Genomic DNA, 22153 nt, shown 5'->3' on the forward strand with positions numbered 1-22153 from the left:
TGATTTGTGGTATTTGTAATACAAATGAGATGGAGAATATCTAGGAAATGATTCGGAGGTTCTTTTTAGTGTCTTCAATGGCAACGGTGAGTACCCCTTGACTGAAAGATTGAGACGGAAGGTGCAATTGCTAGGACAGGTTTTTGTCAACAAATCTACTGATGGTTTTTAATAACTTCAAGGTGATTCAAACCTGAAGTACATGTAAAAAGAATCGTGCGCTTTCCAGAGGCGATATCCGGGTGTCAGATTTTAAGGTCAATTGGAGGGTGCCCTCATGAGATTCTGAAAGCACATGCCTGCATGGTCATAGACTTGCCGCAGGTCTGAGTAATCCATGTGCGGCCGCGCAGAAGAAAAACCGCGATGGGATGTTAGCAAGCAGTCACGGTATTGTTAAAATAATTTTAGTTCAGTATGAATACGGTTCAAAATAGTTAAGGCAGTAAAGAATCACAGGATAACAAAATGACGACATTACTGAACACACTGCTGAAATGAACCACAGTGCTAGCTTGGTGAAAAAAAGGATACCGGTTTAAGAATTGATTATTAAAGTACCGGTGCACGCATTGGTCAGAAAGATTTCCATTTAGTTCCTCTGAATGAAATTACTATTAAAATCGATGACTTAGATAGAAACTATCAAGCTATACAGGTAAGGCATTCGATTATGGACAAGTCAGTCCGTACAAACTTTTATGCTGTACTACGCAGAACACACAGCGTGACTCAGTGGATTATAATGTTGCGGGCATTGGGTGTGCGAGTGACCGACCAGTATTAACAATATTTTTTTTTCATCCTCAGCGGGGTTGACTGTTTCAACTACTGTACATGTATAAGACTTTCCCAATGCCTAGGTCAACGCCAATATTTATTTTATCATTTTAAGGGCAAGTAAAGATTACATGTAAATCTCTCGGGATAGATTTTTTTTAGCAAGTTTTGAAAAATTAAAGGTCTTTTCATTGTCCGATGATTATCTCAAACCTTACACGACATTGCGTGCATGAAGGTCATATTACCAGCATCTACATGTACTTATTTCCCAGGGATAACAGAAATTTGGCCACATCTGAAAATGCATTTTTACTTTTTTTTATCTGCCATTAGAGGGTGCTGGATTATTTCACGACATTACCAGGACTATTTTGGAATACTCTCTGACCACAGGAGACTATAATACCATTGAAAGTAATTTGGTAATTTCACCTACGGAGTATTTCAAAAGGCACTTATGGTTTAGACCAGCGAGGGTGAAGTGAATCTACATTCATGACAAAAATGAACCCCTAAATTTATTGTATTACTTGCTGTAAACAACATAAGGTATTTTACAGTCGATTTTTAAATGGATTTGTTGAAGAGAAATATAAAAATTCAACTGCTCATAATTTGACACCTGATGACATCAGTACAAGTTCATATCTCAACTGGTTCCAAAAAACGCTGTTCAGACTTTATATTTATAGCTCACCAAAAAAAAAAGCAGAGGAAAGACAAAACTAGATGGTACAACGTGTTTCATGATTGGGTGATATAGTTTGATGACATCACAGAAATTTGTGGCATATCAGACACATGTAGATCTACCGGTATTAGGCCTCATCATCTGTGCAAGATAAATGTATGTACATCTCTGAGGTACATGCATATTAAATGACGAAATCAAAAACGACGAGATTCTACTGTGTGTCTGTTTTTTATATTAGGGCTTTTCTGCATTTATTGACATAGTTCAGGAGAAAATGTTCAGACTATGGACTCTAAAACAGAATGTTTAAACTAACAAAGGATCACAGGATTATGAAATCATGATGTCACTGATCATGGAAGTCACTGCCAAAAGAAACACTGTATTATCCTTAATTAATTTGAGATTTTGGCCCTTCCCGACGTGTATTATAACACTGTATATTCAGTGTTTGCCCCCAAGGCTTGTGAAAAAAAACCGCACAAGCATACCCGGGTGGGACTTGAACCCACGACTTCCTGCTTACTAGTGCAGACATCCGAGCCTGCCGGTGTCAGCTGGCTGGTTCCAGTCAGATATACATGTACACTGTACATGTACAAGTAGTAGCGGGTACCATCAACAACAACATGTACCACAAGCCTTCAGGGGCAAACTGAGTATACAGTGTTATAATACACGTCGGGCAGGGCAAAACATCCCAAATTAATGAACATCTCCCCGACGCAAATCCATCCTTGGAAATAGTTGTATTATCCATTTTCGTAAAGGATACCAGTTTGAGCATTTAAGAACTACATGTACATGAACGACGTCCTACTGATGGACCACAAGTACCGGTAAACCCAATTAGCAATTTTATCGAATGGGATTATCAACAGATAAATTAGAGTTGGATGTCAGCAAAATATTCCGTTTTTATTTTGTGAATGCCTAGGCCTGGTGTCTGCTCGCTGTCGTTGCTGAACAGAGGGGCCTGCACGTACTGGCATACCGTACCCTGATATGTGACTAGCATATGGAAATTTTGGCGGTGGTCTAAAGTTTGTACATGTATGTTGTGTTATGTACATGTACCGTACATGCTTCCGCCATGCACAGAAAAGAGAGAGCCACATAAGACAAAGACTAGTTACGTGTATAGCATATCCAGAAGCAAGAAACCAATGTTGGCAATTTTTCTTTTGAATATTGGTGGGTCAACCACATTAACAATAAGAAAACCCAATGCCTTGTTTAATGCCGATATTTATTCTATCCTCTAAAGGGTAATTTGAGATTAGATTTACATCTCTAAGGATGGATATTTTCACTGATTTAAAAAAAATGAAAGGTCTTTTCATTGTAAATGTAACTTCTGGTTTGACGAAGCCAAAGACACATACATGTATGTGTCGTCTGCATGAAGGTCATTGTATCAACCAACTACTAAGTGATTACAGCGAACTTCGCCACAAACGTCAACTGAAAATGTATTTTTTCAATTTTTCGACCTCGAGGATGCTCGAATATTTCATGACCTCACTGATAAATTACTCGTAGTAAACAATACTATCTTGCAGGACACTAACATCGTCAAAAGCAAGTTCACATCTATTACTAATTGTAAAGTACAAGGCACTTCCGGTTTCCGGAAGCAAGGGTCCGGTGATTTTACATGTATGTACACGACAAAAAATTAAGACCTAAGTTTTAATTTGTCCAATCATTTGCTGCAAAATGCGAGATGAGGTACCTCATGATGGATTTTTATAGGCCTCCATAGATTTTCAAGATAAAGTGTCAAAAGTTAATTGCTTGTGATATGACACCTGATGACGTCAGGAGGACGTCTGAGTGCATGTACACCCACTTGTGATCAGGGTCAGTATGTGTTCAAGGTTTAAGCTCGTACCTTAAATAATGCAAAAGAAAAACCACAGGGAATGTCTGAGCGGAAAAAGACAGAAAGATGGAAAGAAACAACGATTTTGCTGAACAATCAATTAATTCAAAGAGTTCTAAATACATGTACTGGCAGATGATTGAGCTGGGTCCAATCATCTGATCAGTGTACATGTAACGCCCAAATTATTGCATTTTGCTCAAGGTGCATTTTTTTCCTTCCAGGTAAGTTTTGGGCAGTTTTCACTGAAGTTCAATCACTTATGTCATCACTGAAAAATTTTGCACAAGATGCCGGGCTATTACACTGGTTCCCACTGCTACTGTACATCGGGGACTTTAATGTAAATTGTACATAGCGACTGTGCTGCGTACTGGCTGTTGTTCCTTTGCAAGTAAGGTTTTTCTTGACCTCTTGATCCATTATCATCAGCCTTAAATCTTTTAGTACTTAAATCTTTCCTCTGAAGCAAATTTTCAACATTCCATAAAAGTGTGCACAAAGGGGAATTTTTGGTATACCCAATACTTGGGTATGGCAGTATTCCACATAATGGCATTGTACTGTACCGGGACGTTTAACGTTAGGAACCAGTAAAGTCTGCACTTCAAAGAGGCAGTTTGTGACCCGGGTTCGAATCCCACCTAGGCCGACTTAAGGAGTGCAGTGAGGAGTCAGAAACATGCACAGAAGTGAACAAAACCTCTCGAAATTGGCCAGAAAATCTTGTACTGTTAATAGGAAGAACGATCTTACCATTTTGGGAAGTCCAAGAACTCTTGTCCAAACTGGAGAGGGTAGCCATTCTGTAGACATGTATGAAGGCGGTGTCTCTCATCAACCTGAAGGAGAATCAAAGAAACAATCATGCAATTACTCATTGCTGAATTGTGGACCAGAAATGAGCTTCCAAGTCTCAAACACTTTAGAATTTACAGACTTTCGGAAATGCTACCCAAATAACAATCTACATGTACATGTACCGGTATGTGTGCCCAAGAAGCAAAGAGTTATTAAATTTCTCTCAGTAGTGATCAATGTGTTTTTTCCCCCTCCAATTAACACACAACAAGGTAGTGGATATCAGATGATGCAACAGTCTGTGATTATGACAAACATTGTGTCAGTTACAAACTTAACCATCATTACGAATCGCCGGAAAAAAATCAAAATATAAAAAAATCGCTGAACACATCAAAAGTACGGAAATTCTTCAGTGATGATTCCTGGAAACAAACTGTTTCTTTCCATGGGTGTCTTTTCCGTTTTAATCCACGTACAGTGCCTGTGCAAAGAGCAATCTTGCAGTTAGGCCTTCACTGCATTAATCAACCCTCCTATGCAAAGTTACATTCTCGACAAAGTTGTCCAACCAGTCAAAATCAGACAAATGACCCTACATGTACATGTACATCCGTGTACCGGTACTGTGGAAAATCAAGTGAAAGGAATTTTTGACTGTCTGTGACTGTAACAGCAACAGGAGGGTGGAGGGGGCAATTTCTTTCTTTAAGAATATCGGAAGCAAAACAAGGGTTGCCTTGCACACTGATTTTTAAAACAACAATTTTAAGTTATCATAATGTTGAATGTCATGAAATGAACAAAAGTCTAGAGGTGGCCTAACTTTAAGTAAAGCAAGGTTCCCAATTTTTATTACAATCTGCAAAACTCAATATCTGAAATAAAAAAAAAATTGGACTGGCCTTTTTAGCAACAGAATTCTCCATGTGACAAGACGACACATCTGAAGAAAACACTTTTTGGAACTTGGTTACACCTAACAAAGATCACTGTTCAGCTCAAGCACATATCTACAGACAGTCCCAAATCCTCTGATTTCGATGGGATTTTACATACATGTACCTGTACCCCCAAGGAGGTTAGGATTCATAACTTGTCAGTGTTTTGTAAACTGTTGCTTTCAATGGGCTGCATTTCCGAGTAGTGGCCTTGCAGCTATGGTATCATCAAAGAATATCAGCCCTATGGAGAAATGGGTACACGTGTGCAAAACAGCCTGGCCTTAACCAAAAGAGAATGGGGGGGAGAGGGAGGGAATCCACTAGCCCCTTTCCCGATATTGCCATAGTACTTTTCTTTTAAGAGCTGAGGCTTTAGGAAATACATGTACAGTGTGTTAGAGTAACTCTGTGCGGTCATTTTGACACCTATGTTGTGAAAATCAAACATATTCTTGCCCAGCGGCCATTTTTCTGAGACAGTTCAGCCGAAGATGTGGGTGTACATGTATACTGTTTCCACTGTGGTGCTCAATGCACGGGTGTAGCCTTGAACATCCAATGACACTAACAACAAAACCACAGGTCTGATTGAGTTCATGTACATGTACGGAGCAACCTGAGGGACATTTCTCAAAGTTCTTCTTTTTCTTGCGCAAAAAAGGCAAGTAAATTCTCAAGAAATTGTTAAGAGAGTCCTTGACGTTGCCATCATGACGTCACGCCCATTTTTACACACACATTGCAGTCTGTACAGTCTGCACACGTGCAAAGCTCCTGCCTGATCAGACTTGGACTCTATCGAGGATGACGTCAAGGAGCAAGGTTTTGAGATGATGGTCAGCACACCTTCCAAGACTGGAGATAATCAGACTGAGTGAAATCTGTGTGCAGGATCCCCTGCCAAACATTTGCAGGAAAGTAGGAAAAAGAAACATGGGGAGGGGGGGAAAACCACAAGGAAAACAATAGCAGTTGTGATCCAAATGAGGGGCAGCAAACAAATGGATGCAGGTTTCACATTTAGGGAAGTGTTTCTGAAAACAATTTCCCTGCTACAGGTTTGCTGCAAACACCACAAAGTTTTAAGCCACAGGATGATATGGTTCCAATATCAACCCTTTCATCGTAAAGCACTGGTTAAATTAATGAGAGAAGCCAGGAAGCCAGTTTTCACACTCATCTTCAATGAACATCACAAACACAGTTTTGTAGAACACTTTCATGTACAGAACTGCCAACCTTTACGATTTATTTGGTGATCAGAACACAAAATGCATGTAAAAACCAGAATAAATTAATGTTTTCTGATTGGCTTCATTTGCTCCAACACTTGCGATCTGGAGGTGATGCTGCTGAATGGTGTTATTTATGCCGTTTGTATCAGGTGTACCGGCACATGTCTCTGCCGAATACAGTAGGGAACTCAACACAAGCACACAGTACACTTTCCATTTAATGCTTGGTCAAGTCCCTCTCTCTTCCAGAGCCAATCGTTCCGTCGACCAAAGGTGGCAGAGCAGAGCATCCGTTTGTTAGGTTCTGCATCCTGTGATGCATGTCCATGCTGATCACACTGCCGGGGTATGGGAACTGCTCAACAACCTCCAAGGTGGTCCCTCCCAGCGTGACCTCTGGCACTACTGTACATACATGTAAGGGGGCTGCCTGGGGAAGGATAATGAACCACTACAGTTTTCCTGGTATTGACTGTCAGACGAAAGGCCCGGGGCAGCTTGTGCAAAACAGTCCAAGATAGTTTGCAGGGCATTTTCAGAATGTGCAACGAATGCCGAGTCGTCGGCACAGAGGAGATCTCCAATACAGATGAGCCAGGTTTTTGGTGGGAGATTTCAGGCGAGCCAGATTGAATACCATTAGAGTGTGTTAGCAAGTAGACCCCCTCCCCTTATTCAGATGCTGGGTTTATGAGCTGGAGGACGGCTGTTAGGAACAGGGAGAAAAGGGTCGGTACTGAGATGCATCCCTGCTTGACAACATATTTAACCCTTGGGGAGTTAGGGTTAAGCTGCAACTAGTGGAGGACATTCTGGATGCCAGAAATTCTCCTGAAGTTCTTGATCAACGCATCCAGTATGTTCTGTGTGTACATGTAGCATGGTGTTCTGGCGCATCTACATGTACATGTAGCATGGTGTTCTGGCGCATCTACATGTACATGTAGCATGGTGTTCTGGCGCATCTACATGTACATGTAGCATGGTGTTCTGGCGCATCTACATGTACATGTAGCATGGTGTTCTGGCGCATCTACATGTACATGTAGCATGGTGTTCTGGCGCATCTACATGTACATGTAGTCTTCAATGGTGAGACAGGTTACAACATCTGGACTTGATGCTCCCAGGGTAGAGCTCTGTGAGGGATCACTGCAGGACGGGTTGTCGATAGAAGGAGGACCTGCAATGTCACCTTCACTGTTTCCAATGAAGTTGGCTTGGTGCACCACCAAATGGCATTCAAAACTGACGCCGTAAAAATTCCAGGAGTATCTAGCGGACACGGTTCTAGAGTCTGCCGCATTATTCCTGGACAACAAGTCCTAGGCCTGTGCCGGGTACCCGCCCGTCGATTTCAAAACCCGGTTCCATTTTTCCAGGCCAGGTACCCGTAAAAAAGTAAATAAATTAGGAACAAACATTTGTGCATAAAATGTCTGTGAAATTTCTTACTGAAGGACAGACTTCATGGAAAACCACCATGCCAATGAAAACCCAGTCCCGCGGTCATACATGAAACTTGAATTCGGAAATCGACAGCTAATTTTGTTACCCACTCCGCCAATTGTACCGCAAGTCGTTTTCCTAGTTCCGGAATTTCTTAGTTCACAAGAGCGAAAAAAACACTAAAATTCATGGGCAATAGGTCACTCGCTCCGTGTGATTTACATATTTCTTTAAATTGAATAGTCATATAAACCTTTGCATCTAATGTCTGCTTAATCAAAATGACTTTTTTAGAGTTTCCGTTTTTGTAATTTACCGAAAACTGCAAGCTTTTCCCCTACTCTCTGATCGCGCGGCGTTACCACGCAAAGTCGTTGGAAACTCAACTACACGGGCGCAGCAGAAATGTACGTGACGTAATGGGTTCGTCAACTGTGCCGCGCGGGGAGGGTAACGTTGATAGCTCACTGTACAGTTGAAAAGTCGAGTCAAACCTTATGCAATTTCTACCTTTTTAATTCATTAGAATTCTTATTTTTCATCTAATTTTCTCAAAATTAAAAGATTCTCTATTAGAAAAGCAACTTTTTACAATGGTTTTGGCTGAAAATGGATTTTTCGTATGGTTACTTTTTATTTGTGAAGACGTTTTTGTCTCGATCCTAAACCGATCCAGAACTAGGAAAGGTGTCATCGTCACTTTCGTCGATCGATCCTGTGAGTCCAAATATAAAAGCTTAGATTTTGAAAAAAAAAATTGAAGTATACCCAAAACACAAAGTTGACTTCTGACCATATTTCACTCGAATTTGGGATTTTTTAGCTGCAGTCTTACTGAATAATTTTCGCGATCCAGAACTAGGAAAATGACTGTACCAAACCTATATGAACAAGAGAACGAAGGAGTTTTGTCTTATGAGGGGGGAAGCGCTGTTGATGTACACTTGCATGACTGTATTTGTAACTATCAAACCCTGTCGGCCTAAATGACTTTTGTGCAGAATAAGTAGTGCTTACTGTTTGAATTAAGAGTATTTTTGTCAAATAAAACAATATGAATGAAAATTACTTTATGTCAGGATTGACGACGAAGCGAGAGCGGACTGTGTAATATTCCAGCAGTACTGGGACTCCACACGGCGTGCGGTAAGTAATGATCACGCACAAATTGTGCGGTTGATCAGCCTTCTATTTTCTAATTACAGCACTAAATGTGCGCTACAAACCCAAAGAGTCAGAGAACCAGTTTAGTTAAGTTTTATACCAAGAAATATTCCGTTTCAAAATTATTTTTAAATTAAAGCAACTTGAATTTCCTCAGTGATACAGCGGAACTGTGGATGAGGAATTGACCAAAAAAGCAGGAATGATGTTTTCTGTATGTACTAAAGCATTTCAAATCCAAGTATTTTTTCATTCGAAAAAAAGGAAATGTTGACAGGTGCAAGTCATAATACAGTCGGCCAATCAAATGTCACTTGTCGAAGTACTTATACATTAAAATCTTGACAACTGAACCTCAGGGGAATGAAGTTATCCTGAAAAAGTATTTATTAAACTAAACCACTTCATCGTGGTACGTACCTTCGTGTGGCAAAACTTTCGTATCGCTTAGTCATTTAACAACGTGAAGCGCTGCTATTTTTTCACTTGGGCTTCCCTATGTGTGGTCACATGACCTTTCTTTTTACGGTCACATGGCCGCTGCAGTGTCAGCGATTGGACTGCCTGAAGGGGACTACAATTGGGCCCGCGTTGCAATCAGGTTAGTTTCAGCGTCTTGAAAGCCAGGATTACACAGTTGCAGCTACGTTGATGCAACGTGCAGGTCCTCATCAGAAAAGAAATAAACTTGCGATGACTCCTAACCCTATAAAGACTTCGGATACTTTCAACGCCGTTTGAAGCATTTTGGTGGCGGTTTTTTTGAATCAGACACTTCAAAATAAGTGGATGTAATGGTGTGGGCATTGTTCGAGTTACGGTGGTATTTTTGTACATAAAACTTTGAGCCTTTTAACCTGTGACGTACATAGCACTGATCTGGTCCGCACGTGACATGACCAGCGCTCACCATTTGTGCACGCCACATGCGTTCCGCATGTACGTGGTCATGCAGCATCCGGGACATTTCCTTTGAGCGTTTGCAGGTGCATATATCATGTAGGTGGTTTGCAGCTCTGTTCTCTTTTCTAACGTTCCCCGTGAAGATTTGTTTTTCTGTTTCACACACCCACAAAAAATTTGCAAACTGAAGGTAACAATTTTGTTTGATAAAAAGGTAGGAGAGATTAACTCCGACGTTTAGAACAATGTTCTGCTTGCTTCCTATGTACCAAAAAGAACCGTGTTTCGGGCACATGATCCACCGGGTCCCGTGCAATGGCATTTGTTACCTGTATCCAGGTACCAGATGTTAACAAAAAACGGGTGCCCGGTTCTAAAAATACCCGCAAATGCACACCCCTAACAAGCCCCTATACCTCATACACATGTACAATGTCCAACAATGCAAGGCCTACCATACTGTGCATGTACATGCCCCACTCCCTGAAGGTACAAATCCAATGACGAGGCTGAAGCTCCTTCCTTCCTACTCCCCATTCCTGAACGGCACGGAGGAGATGGCACCTCCTGCATTCAAGGCTGCAGTTAAACGTACCGGTACCCTGGGGTTACTGGAGTGGTTAACGTGTTGGAGACAGACAGGCTGCCTGCGGCAAGCAGCAAGCACGAATGAACTTGCAGCAATGGAAGTGCGATCTACATGTACATGTACTTCAGCAAGCAGCCATTCAGAACACTGATGCTGTCACTCAATTGAAGAACATGCAGTGGTAAAACCATACCCAAACATACAGTAATGCCAACAGATTGACGGTTGAGGAAGACCGCAACAACATACATGTACATCGACGTGTACATGTATAAAATGAGAACCCAGGATAAAAAAAGCATACATGTGTAAAGAACACCCTAACAGCATGGGCAACAGCATGTTTCATAATCTCAATCACAGAAACAAAACAGGAAGTTGTCAATTTATGATAAAAAGATATCCATCCCCTCCCCCCCAAAAAAATGAAAATGAAGAAAACAACGAAAGCAAGCGAATTTCTACGTTATTTCTAGCTAAAGGCTTTTTTCTAGGGGGCAACATTCTCTATAAGGATTTTCAGGAGGAAAAACCCCCACTTGAATTTTTATCCCTTTTTTTTTGGAGGGGGGGTGTTTTGCCTTACATACAGTCCATCATAATTCATCTAATAAAGCAAACAAAAAAGTTATTAATTTCTTTAAATAAGCTATTAATTTCAACGCCCTTGCACATGTACATAAGTTTCAATATACATGTAATCTGGAATATTCAGTCAGTGGAGTCGACCCCTACATGTACATTATCTGATGACAATCCTTGGTGTGCCATTGTACACGCACTGTAAGGCTGCATAATGTGGCTATAGTGTGGTAACCCGCTTACCTCGTTTGTTGGAGTGAAAGGCACGCGATGGCCGAGTATCCACCATGAGCTGAAGCACCCCCTCATCAGTTGACTGCAAGGTGGTAGTTGGTCGTGAACCAGCAAAGTGCAGTCCCCCACCAAAGGAGCCCCTGATGCTAGACAGATTGCACCCTCTCTTGGTGATGCCCTGGGCTCATTGTTGAAGGCAGCATCAACAATGGACACTATCCTGTATGCTTAGCAGTGGGTAGACCATCCATGGAAGCAGCCATGCTAATGGATGGGCAACCTGCAAAATATAAAAGAAGTCCGATTCACAACAAAACTATAATTCCAAGTCTCAGAACAAGCATCTCACTTGCCAAATTCTTTGCTTAACAACCAAAGGTTAGGTTTTACAAGCATATTGTTTGTTCAAGAAAACAAACTGATTAAATATGCGACTGTATTACAATTTGAAACCATCACAAATTCTCCAACAAATCAGGCCACCAAAACAACTGGCATTTATGTAAAAATTTCAGCATCACTCCAACACTGCAGAATCTAGGGCACACGAACACGAACATGTACAGCACACAGAAGAATAGAATACACATACATGGCTTTGGTCCAAACTTTGTACATGTAGAGTTTTGAGGCAAACCATGATACGTGTACAAATAAGTACTTTTAACAGAAACAAAATAGCCTCACTTTATGATAAAGGTGTTGGATGACTTGTTATTTACTCTGTTCTCCGGTCTTCTGCTTAAAGATGCCCTCCAAAGAGAGAACATGTTGAATCGCAATTTCATTTTCTTGGCAGACAAATTCTTTGACGTCTGAAACAATCCTTAAAAATGCCTGCTTTCCTAGGTCTAATTACCCAAGCATTATGGCCACCTGATTAGGCCTGAAATATTTTAGTCATAAGTACATGTAGTGTTAGAAATTTTAAATATCCCTTGAAAATTTCTGAAGATGTATGAAATGTAACAAATTTGAGACAATCATGCCAATGTCATTATTTGCCACTACATGTACTTGTTCCCCATGATGAAAGCATGATTGGTACAAATCCATAATAATGGAAATTGGGGACACACTTTATGCACGAAAGCAGTTTTTCAGTGCAGAGGTAAGAGGTCCATGTCCTTATTTCACCACCTCCCCCGGGACACTTTCACAGGTAAAAAGTGTCTTTTGACACTTTTGGCCAACGAGGCTGGGAACCCAGCAACGGATATCCATGGGCAAGGTGGTGTTAGAAGTACATGTACATGTAGCTATTAAAAATATGCATAGTACAGTACCGATAGGTATTGACGGTCATGGAAAATTTACAAAATACACACAAAAAATTACATTACAAATTACTCAGACGTACCCAGAGTTGTGACTTTCATTCTGTTGTTTTTATAAAACTAATCTGAATTAAGGCCGTATGTTATTGATGAATGCGTGAAACTGTGTGAATACTGCTAATTGTTACTACACGTAGTAGGCCTTCCTTACTGAATTATCGGCAACGCAAAATGAGACACTTATGATGCAGTGAGAATATAGTTACAGCGATAATGTACAAACCGTGTAGCAGAGCCCTGTAACGAGGCATACTTTAAATACTGGCATTATGACTTCATAATACCTACTGTTGAACCTTTGTGAACAATTTCGTTCGAAATTCACAACCGGCGGTGTCTGAAAGTTGGGCAAGAATTCAGCTGAGTGTTCCCTAACATGGCAAACTTGAAAAAGAATCTCAGAAAATCCAAGAAACATTCAAAAATTCTAGAATATCTCCACTTACATTTACACACCTAACCACAAGTTTGTCACAAAATGATTGTAATATTTTTGGCACATTTTTAATAAAAAAGTTCATTTTGCACTTATGAACAAATTGGAAAATTACGCCAAAATGGAATTTCATCGGAACTTTGAAGTGAGTAAAACTGAGACTTTAGAATCAGAAATTGGGAGTTTTAATGAAATTTCACTTTACACGTATTTGCGGTAAAAAAAATTTCCCCTTCACATCGGAAATGCTCTTGTTGTTGACCTCAAAGATGTCATCTTGTTCAAATAATGATTTAAACTGTATGTTAATGTCCTGGAGACGATGTCACAGTGCGCCGACCCAGCAGACCACTCACGAACACGTGCCCATGCCAAAGAACGTGTGATGGAAATGTGCCAACCAGTCTATAGGTCCTGGTCAATTACACTACATTTTGTTTCCCATCAGCTGATGATGGAGGCACTTTTTAACTGTTCCGTGCAAACGACATTAATGTATTCCCTCTGGACTGAAACCATTTGCAAGCAAAGCTCCCTTTCTTTAATTCCGCACTCGAGGCAAAGCTTAAGCCCAATCAAAACCCGTCCTTTTGTCACGTGTGAGTTTCGGCTGTTCGGGGAGTCGGGTTGGCAAGGTAGTTCTTTCCTCGACTTCCACCTCTGTGGTCTCGGGTTCGATTCCCGGCCCGGTCCACATGTGGATTGGGTTTTCAATCCTTAACTGAATCCGTGGGTTTTACCCAGACTGTTCCTCTGGGGTTTCCTCCAACCCCTAAAACTGTAACTGCTTCTTATTGTCTCCTTTTTACTGATGTTGGTGAATGTGGGACATTTGGCGGCTGCCAGAGGCACCCTTGTATGCCATCGGCTCAACCAAGTTTAAATGTATTTATTGTTCCACGCCTAATGTCTTCATTGTACAGCGCATTTGAACATTTATTAAATTTGCACTTTATAAATGAATAAATTATTATTAATTATTTGATGCATCTTACTCCCCTAAACTCTTGTCCAATGAGCGAATTAATAATAAAGATATTTTTTCCAGCAACCATTCAGCGACATCATTTGAGAATGTCACCCAGTAGTCTAAAAATCAACGCCCTGCATACACCCAGAACTGTGGGGTCCAACATCCTCTGTGCTCCCACGAACCCCACAGAAAAAGGAGCTTTTTTGCCACAGGCTTTTTGCCATGATGTTTAACACTAACAGGGCATGAACAGGGATTTTATTCTGGTTGTGTTGCCATAGAAATGCTGCTCCATTGCCCCCAAGAGTTCTATGTAAGATAGCTTATATGTATATACCTTCATACCAACTATCAAGAAAAGAAAACGGCCAAAAACCAAGCCATTTTCCTAAACAAGGTGCAAATATTTCCCCTCAGCGTCCGAGAATCACGCGGTTCACATGTGTACTTGCAAAGATGAGCCGTGACCAAACAGTAGATTACGGCTGCGATCGATATGTATGGAAATTGGCTGCAGCTGCTTTCCATACGTGTGTGTGTAATTTTTAGCCGCGCAGTTGAAATGGCGGTAGGCTGCGGCGCGCTGGGGGTTACACTGACCAATCACATGGCTCCACATTATTTATGCCCGAATGGCAGGAATGACAAGCAACAGCCATTGGGTGCCAGTGCGAGTGAGTTTGCTGTCGCACCGTGAACTCTTTCTGTTAAGGCTGCACCTGGATGCAGGCAAAGATCGCTGCCTGTTTGCATCCACATACAGCCTCAACAGAAATTCTTCACGTTGCAACAGTGCGTAGTCAACCATTTGGTTGCGGCTTGTCTTTGCACTGATCGGGAAATATTTGCACCTTTCTTTGGAAAAGTGACAAGCAACATGGCCATGATGGTGGTATCCATGTGCATTATTCGAAAGTTAATGTTTGGATAACCAGAACGAATTTTTTTCTAAACAGGAACATTTATTTCTGTCAGTCTGTGTTTTGGAAAATAATCAATGTTAATTTTGTAAAACTTCCTATTGTCTCTGGCTTTGTAAGCCATTGCTCTACTTTTTGCAGATGCGGACAAAGATCGTTGCCTGTCTGCATCCACGTATGGCCTCTATAGAAACTGTTAACGTTGCAACAGTGCATAGTCAACCATTTGGTTGCGGCTTGTCTTCACACTGATCGGGAAATATTTGCACCTTTTTTTGGAAAACGGCATGGTTTAGGCCCGCATTTTTCTTATCAGTCAAAATCAGTCAAATTTTCCATATGTGTCTGTGTACTGGGACAAATCAAGTGGAAGGACTTTTTGACTGTTGTTATGGTTAGAGCAGCAGGAAGGTTAATATTAATTTTGTAAAACTTTCTACTGTCTCTGGCTTTGTTAGCCCCACTAGTGTGGCATGGACTCTCACTCCCGCTCCATCATTAGCCACACATCCGTATACGCAATTTGCATGATGGCGTAGTGAAAAAGTTCGGCGCACCCTCTTATAATTTTAGGCGCAATTTTTATTGCACACAGAAATGAGAATTAGCTTCTCCGCTTTCTTAGCGTCATTTATTGAATGATTTCAATCACGTTGTTCTGGTATTTTGGCCTTCACCCATTCAATCTCACAGGCTCGCTCTTACAGTCGCCATCTTTAAAATAAGGTCGTTGAGCATTACGTCACTTGACCCCTCATCGTCTCGACAGCTGTTCCATGTCAAGACATCTAAACTGCTGCTAAAGTTTTGGAAGAGCCCATTGGTACATGTAGTGTCTTATCGCTCAGTCCGTGTTTTATATATGTCTTGAGAAATTGCACCCACAATGATAAGTGGGTGCTTCAAAAATGTTCAGTATGCCGACACGAAATTGCGTATACGGATGTGTGGCTAAGGATGGATCGGGAGTGAGAGTCCATGCCACACTAGTAGGGCTAGCCATCGCTCTACTTTTTGCAGCTGTTCGAAAAACAAAATCTCACGAGTTTTCCGTGTGTTCCTGTAAAAGTTCAAACCCTGACAAGGAGGTGGTGTGTGATCCTATTCCGATAACAGTGCTCTTGGCCGAGTTCGGGCGACTTGTTCTCGTACATGCATGTTCACGAACAGCTTCATTTGTCGTTTTCGGGTCGGCTGCTTGAATACAGGGAACGTACAATTGGTCATCGCTGGTAGTTTGTAACAAGCAACATGGCGGTGTCCATATCGTAGTAAACTATTCGAGAGTTAATGCTCGGACAACTGGGCCGAATTCTTTTCTATTTAAACAGGAAAATTCACTTCTGTGTTGTGAAAATAATTAATGTTAATTTTGCAAAACTGTCTATTGTCTCCAACTTTGTAAACCATCTTTCTAGTTTTTGCAGCTGTTCAAAAATCAAAATCTCACGATTTTTTCTGTGTGTTCCTGTAAAACCCTGACGAGGAGGTGGTGTGTGATCCTGTTCCGAGAACAGTGTTCTTGAGTCGTGTTCCCGCCGTTCGAGCAAGGGAACAAGAAACCCGTGTCATGTCAAGAACTGGCCGCCCAAACTCTACCTCTGTCTATGACCAATAATTAGACAGTAACCCCTTTAAAATATATTTCATTCAAATTAAAGAGTAAACATTTCTTTAGTGATAAAAAACATACCTTTTTAAGCTCATATTTCCATGTCTTCTTGTTAAATTGTGACCTACACGTGCTATCGTCTGCGAACGTCCAGTTTTTCCTTTTCAAAATGGCGCCCCAAGGGCCCAACGCTATGATTAGCGCCCTCTATTGACCTAATTTATAGCGCCCTCTAGGTTGCACTACGCCAAATACATGCCCTGAAAAACAGTGAAAAATCAGATAGAAATAGCGCCGCCTAGTGACTCTCCGGAAGAGGTTGACCTCCGTCGTGTTTTCCACTGGAAATTGAAAATTATGACCAGAAGTTCACTTTTCGTTTCAGTTTTATAGGGGTTAGCCACGTGATTTCTTTTATTCGCCTTTCCCCGAAGATACCCCCAAAATAGTAATAAAACTATGCGCTAAGGTTTGAATATACTTCTATCCAAAATAGACCCACAAGTTGGGGCTTTTTACCCCGAACTGGAAACTGCCATTCCAAAATTAGGGATTTATAAAAATGTTTCTATGATCCCTCCTGATTATGGCATGTCTTATTGTAAAAACCCTCAGTGTCACATAATAATTACGAATGAGCTCGCGTGCAGAAATCAAGCAATTAAGTGGAATTCACCCACAGACATAATTGCATAGACCGCCGGTCTTGTGCGTAAAACCGTGATTTTGAAAAGTATGGGCAAACAGCCACAGTAGACATCAGTGATGGCAGCGCGTCCAGTGCGCATTACGCGCAACGCATTTACATTGCCTGTATCTGTTTACATGAATATATGCTTCCAAAGATTCGCGGATCACGAAAACCCCCGTCGTTTTGAATAGGGGCTAGCGGTCTATGCGTTTATGTCTGTGAATGCACCCTCTCAAGGCAATGACAACAGCACCCTCTGTCGAGAAAAAAAGAACTCCAAGGCAAATCCACAGAAGTATATATATATTTTTAAAAAGTTATACGTAGCTTTACGCTTCTTGAAATACAAAAACTGGCTTATTTAACAGAAATGAGGGGCAAAGAACTATACAGCGCCCTCTACTGAATGTCCAACAGCGCCCTCTCTTGAAAAAGTGAGGATATAGCGCCCTCTATTTACTGTCCAAACAATACTGTTTACTTAAAGAAAAAAATCAATTCAAGTGAGAAGTAAATGAAATACATTGCAAGTTGAAGTTGGATTTAATTAAATTGTACACCAAGTCACTTGAAACTGAAATTTGTACTTGCAACAGTTTATTGTCTTTTTCTTCTGATATCCTTTGGAAACCAAACAGTGCAAAACCCTACCCTCCGATGTAAAAGAAAAGAACAAAATACAAAACAGAACAAAAACGAAAAGGGCACCACAAAACGCAAACTAACTCTCCAACTAGTAAATTCCACATACATGTATTCCTCAGTCATTCAAAATGATACAAATGACCAAGTTGACAGACACATTCACAGCCTGGTAAGTTGGCCAACAACAGAGCAAGCTCAACTGAGGCACATCACCTTGAATTGCAGTTCAAAGGAAGCAATTTCTCCCAAACTGATTTTTCCTCAAGGAACAAAAACTTTCTTTGCCATCACAAATTGGAGAGTTAAAAGGACTTTTATGAGGAAGACTTAGAACTGGACGAACACTAAACGCTTTGATAGATTAAGAAACTATTGCTCAAAAATCCTGCAGTGACTCTCGAAATCCACCCAAAGCAGAGGGTTGTCGATGTTTATTTTGCAAAACTTCCCATTGTCTCTAGCTTTGTAAGCCATCTCTCTACTTTTTGCAGTTATCAAAAACTCAAAATCTCACAAGTTTTTCCATGTGTTCCTGTAAAACCATGACGAGGAGGTGGTATGTGATCCTGTTCTCAGAACAGTGTTCTTGAGTCGTGTTCCCACTGTTCAAGCATGAGAACAAGAAACCCGTGTCAAGAACAGGCCACCCGAACTCGACCGTTGTGACCCAACTGGGATGGAATGATTTACAGAATGGGGGTGGGGAGGGACAGTTGTGACAATGTTTCCTGTCCAATGAGCACATTTGCTACATCCTGGCTGAAATAAATGCACAAAGTTAACGAACAGTAAGAAATGAATCATTCATTTCAAATACTTTGGTATTTGTTTATCATTATTGCAAATCCACTTAATTTGCATAATTTATGCACAGCCACACCCTTTAGGTTTAACAGGTGCTGGTCTAAATAGCATAACATCCATGCAAAAATAACAATGGCATTGCAGTCCATACCGTGTTCTTAACCTTTGAAAATAACTTTACACCTTTACACCTTCTTTTGAAATAATAAAAAGACAAAGCATTGACATGATGAATGCATAAAAAGGAAGTACCACTGGACACACATTAGGCACAAGTATTTAAAATATAAAACACATTGATTAATGACATTGTTCTTTCATTATCTTTAAGCATGCACGATTTTACTAGAATTCACTTCAATTAACCCCCAGAAGACAATAGGAGGGTTAGCTTCCCAAATTGTTGACTGCTTATCTGCATTTTGAATCCAGTTCATTCATTTCCAATTACTCATCAACTTAATAATATTTCATCCAAATACATCTACAACATTAACTATCCAAAAGTGTGTCTGAACTGCACATTTTGAGTTTACCCTCAACATTGTCAGTTTTTGCAGCAAAGTAGCGTCCCATGACCACAGACACTAATTAAGGAACACTGCAACTTTAGGCCTCGATTTCTCAGCAGAAGATTTAAATCCAACCACTTTTCTGTCTTGTTTAAATTTGTTTATTTTCAACCTTGTTACCTCATGGCCATTTAGAACCAAGTGTCCTTTCCATATTTTTATATCAAGCAAGTTAGCTAGTTTCTGAAATGGTTCACTGGAGGATTTAGCTTGCTCCAGCACCACCCCCCCCCAAAAAAAAATTGTGTGAAGCTTGACAAATGCTTGAGACAATCTGTTACAAAAAGTATTTGAAATGCTTTTGAGTTTGAGAAGTATTCAGATATGTGACGCCAATGACATTTTATTTCAGGAGAAAAACCCTAAAACTTCACTTGGTACTGATATATTACACTGAATGTTTCTTTAATTTGGAAATTAATTAATAGAATGACTCCAATCCTAATCATTAGGTTTTCGAAAGACAACCAAACCAAAAATAAAAGGCACTACACTGAACAGTATTGAATTTAAGGACAACCAAAACGAAAGACAACCAAACCAAAAATAAAAGGCACTACACTGAACAGTATTGAATTTAAAGACAAAGGTTGAACAATGAAAACAATTTGTCAAGTTATGTGAAATTATAAGGTAATAGAACATCAGTTATGCAAAATGAGAAAATGTGACTCATTCCAAAATTTTAGTCGTTTCATACCATAATTGTAAAACACGTTTCAGATATGGGCATTCAACGAAAGGCACTCCTGGACGAAAAGATCTCCCTTCTGGAAGTCTAGCATTCAAGAAAAAGTTTCTACAAGACCATGCATTGTATCACTGAAGCCATATGCATTGGTGTAAAGGGAACATCCCCACTGAACCGTGCACAGAGACTTGAGCCATGAGGTTCTGTATGACACCATTTTGTTTCCAAAATGACTGGCCACTGTGCGTGGGGTGCCACTTTGTCAATCATAAAATGGGACTGAGTTTTGGGGACAAAAATTTGTCCCTGTTGAGTGTGATCGGACGATCTGCCAAATCTGTCGATTTTATTACATGATTTGCTGACGACTCCACCATCGGTCAATTGCCTTTTCTTTGTAATTTATAGTTATAAAAGATTGCTTGAAACAGTGGTGTATACAGGTCTTGGGCTGAGGGGTGGTAAAATGTTAGTTATAGAGGCTTGTGGTAGCACTGTGCAAGGATATCTCTTTCTGAATATGTGTGGTTCTGAAAAGAACCGGGGGGTATGCAACGTTTTGGACAGTATGCTCTGTCTGTCGTCTCCTGGGGGACCCCCTATGGATATGCCACTGTTTTGAAAAAGGAGAGTAAAGTCAGATATTTTCATACAGGATCGACTGAGAGTGTAAGGTAATTACCCGATCATGCTGATTAACTTATCGTGCCCAACATCCCGACGTTTTTGTCTTTATGGGTTCTGTTGTTTCAGCACTACAGTGGGTAGTCCCTACAACTATGGAACAAGTGTGTGTGCGATTTCTTAGCAGACTTCAGAATCAAAATGGCTTCTAGTATGAAGATGTTGTCACTCTCTCTAAAGGCCTGTTTGTTTCGCCTGGATCTCAATCACAACATGGTTTACTTGCACCAGATCACGCCTGATGCATGAAGCAAATCAGCATCAGATCACTGATAGGGATCTGCATCCATGTGAAACAAACAGACCCTACAGAGGCTTTGCACGACAACCACCTTGAATGGCAGTTCCTTTGTTCCACAGCGACACCTCCTCATGCACAACTTGTGGAACAAAGAACGAAAGAACTCCCCCCACAAGATGGCCACAACGCAAAGCCTCCATATATGGCTCGGATCCTTAAGCATGTCGAGTGCCACCAACAGTTCAAATATAAGGCTGGTGCTACTCCTTTTTCAGACGGATCTTGATATCCAGCGGGTATCTGTCATAGTCCTCCAGCCCGAAGCGGAACAGCTGTGCATGCTGGTAGGAGCAGTCACCCTGCCCTCCTGACAGATTGGCAGCTAGTGTGAACTCCTGGTGACCGGTGATGTTGGTACCCCGCAGCACCGACTCAACTAATCCTGTCAAAACGATGATTGGACAATACTTCTTTCAAATGAGTGCCTTCTATCGCTGTACATTCCTCAGGGAACAACTACACACCCAGTGTTGTAGTTGAGACCATCACAAGACCAGTCACAAGACCAGTCACAAGTAACAGGATGAACAGCAACAAAGGAATCCTCTTGTTGCCATTGGTTCGTTGGAATAGCTTGTGACTTGAAGGTCTTGTGTTGGTCTTTGTGTAGACCCGTGAACATGGTGGAGGTAAACACTACCTTGTTTAGATTTCATTTCAAAAATTTTGAAATGCTGGCTAAACTGGCAAAAGAGTTTCGATTAAGCGGTGAATTTAATAAGCACCTACATGTTAAGTACTGAGATAAGAGCTTATCCAGGGTTTCAGTTGTGTAGGATATGTTACTCAAAAGAGATTTGGGGGTGGGTAGAAAATAGAGCCCATACACCTACACATATATACAAATCTTTGGCCAGTGCCAGAATTTGCCAATATTTGGAAAGTTTAGCCATGATGTCAAAGCGTGGCAAGCTTCCCATCACCACATTCACGGGTCTAAGTCTTCTGATGGCCTTAAGAGGTGACAAATTCAACCACGACTAGATTGCAAGCATTTTGTGGAGTTTAACCCCAATGATCCCAAATCAGCCAAACTCCAACACCAGGATTAGTACTGCACTGGTATACAGGCAGGGTAGTACAAGTGTGTGGGAATTGGCATTCCACAAACAAACAGAGTCCAACTGTTTATGTGCACAGTTTACAATATGACGCAAGATATGGGATGGAGAGAACTCCCCCCCCCCTTTGTGTTGGTCATTGTTTAATCGGAATCTCAGGAAT

The 22153-nt window shown here is 40.9% G+C and overlaps 1 protein-coding gene across 1 annotated transcript in view; it reads right to left on the bottom strand.

Moving 5' to 3' along the window:
• Positions 1 to 18680: 18680 nt before the first annotated feature.
• The window catches only part of ngly1 (N-glycanase 1), a 29678-nt gene continuing 26205 nt past the window's right edge, over positions 18681 to 22153 (bottom strand). Inside the window, exon 12 of the mRNA XM_087134692.1 lies at positions 18681 to 21311. Within this exon, the coding sequence (XP_086990818.1) occupies positions 21130 to 21311 (182 nt within the window). The 3' untranslated portion in view covers positions 18681 to 21129. The remainder of the gene's footprint in view (positions 21312 to 22153) is intronic.

This window comes from Acanthaster planci, linkage group LG03 (assembly GCF_054643075.1).
Source record: "Acanthaster planci isolate LZ-2023a linkage group LG03, COTS_SCS, whole genome shotgun sequence".
NCBI classification, from domain to species: Eukaryota; Metazoa; Echinodermata; class Asteroidea; order Valvatida; family Acanthasteridae; genus Acanthaster; species Acanthaster planci.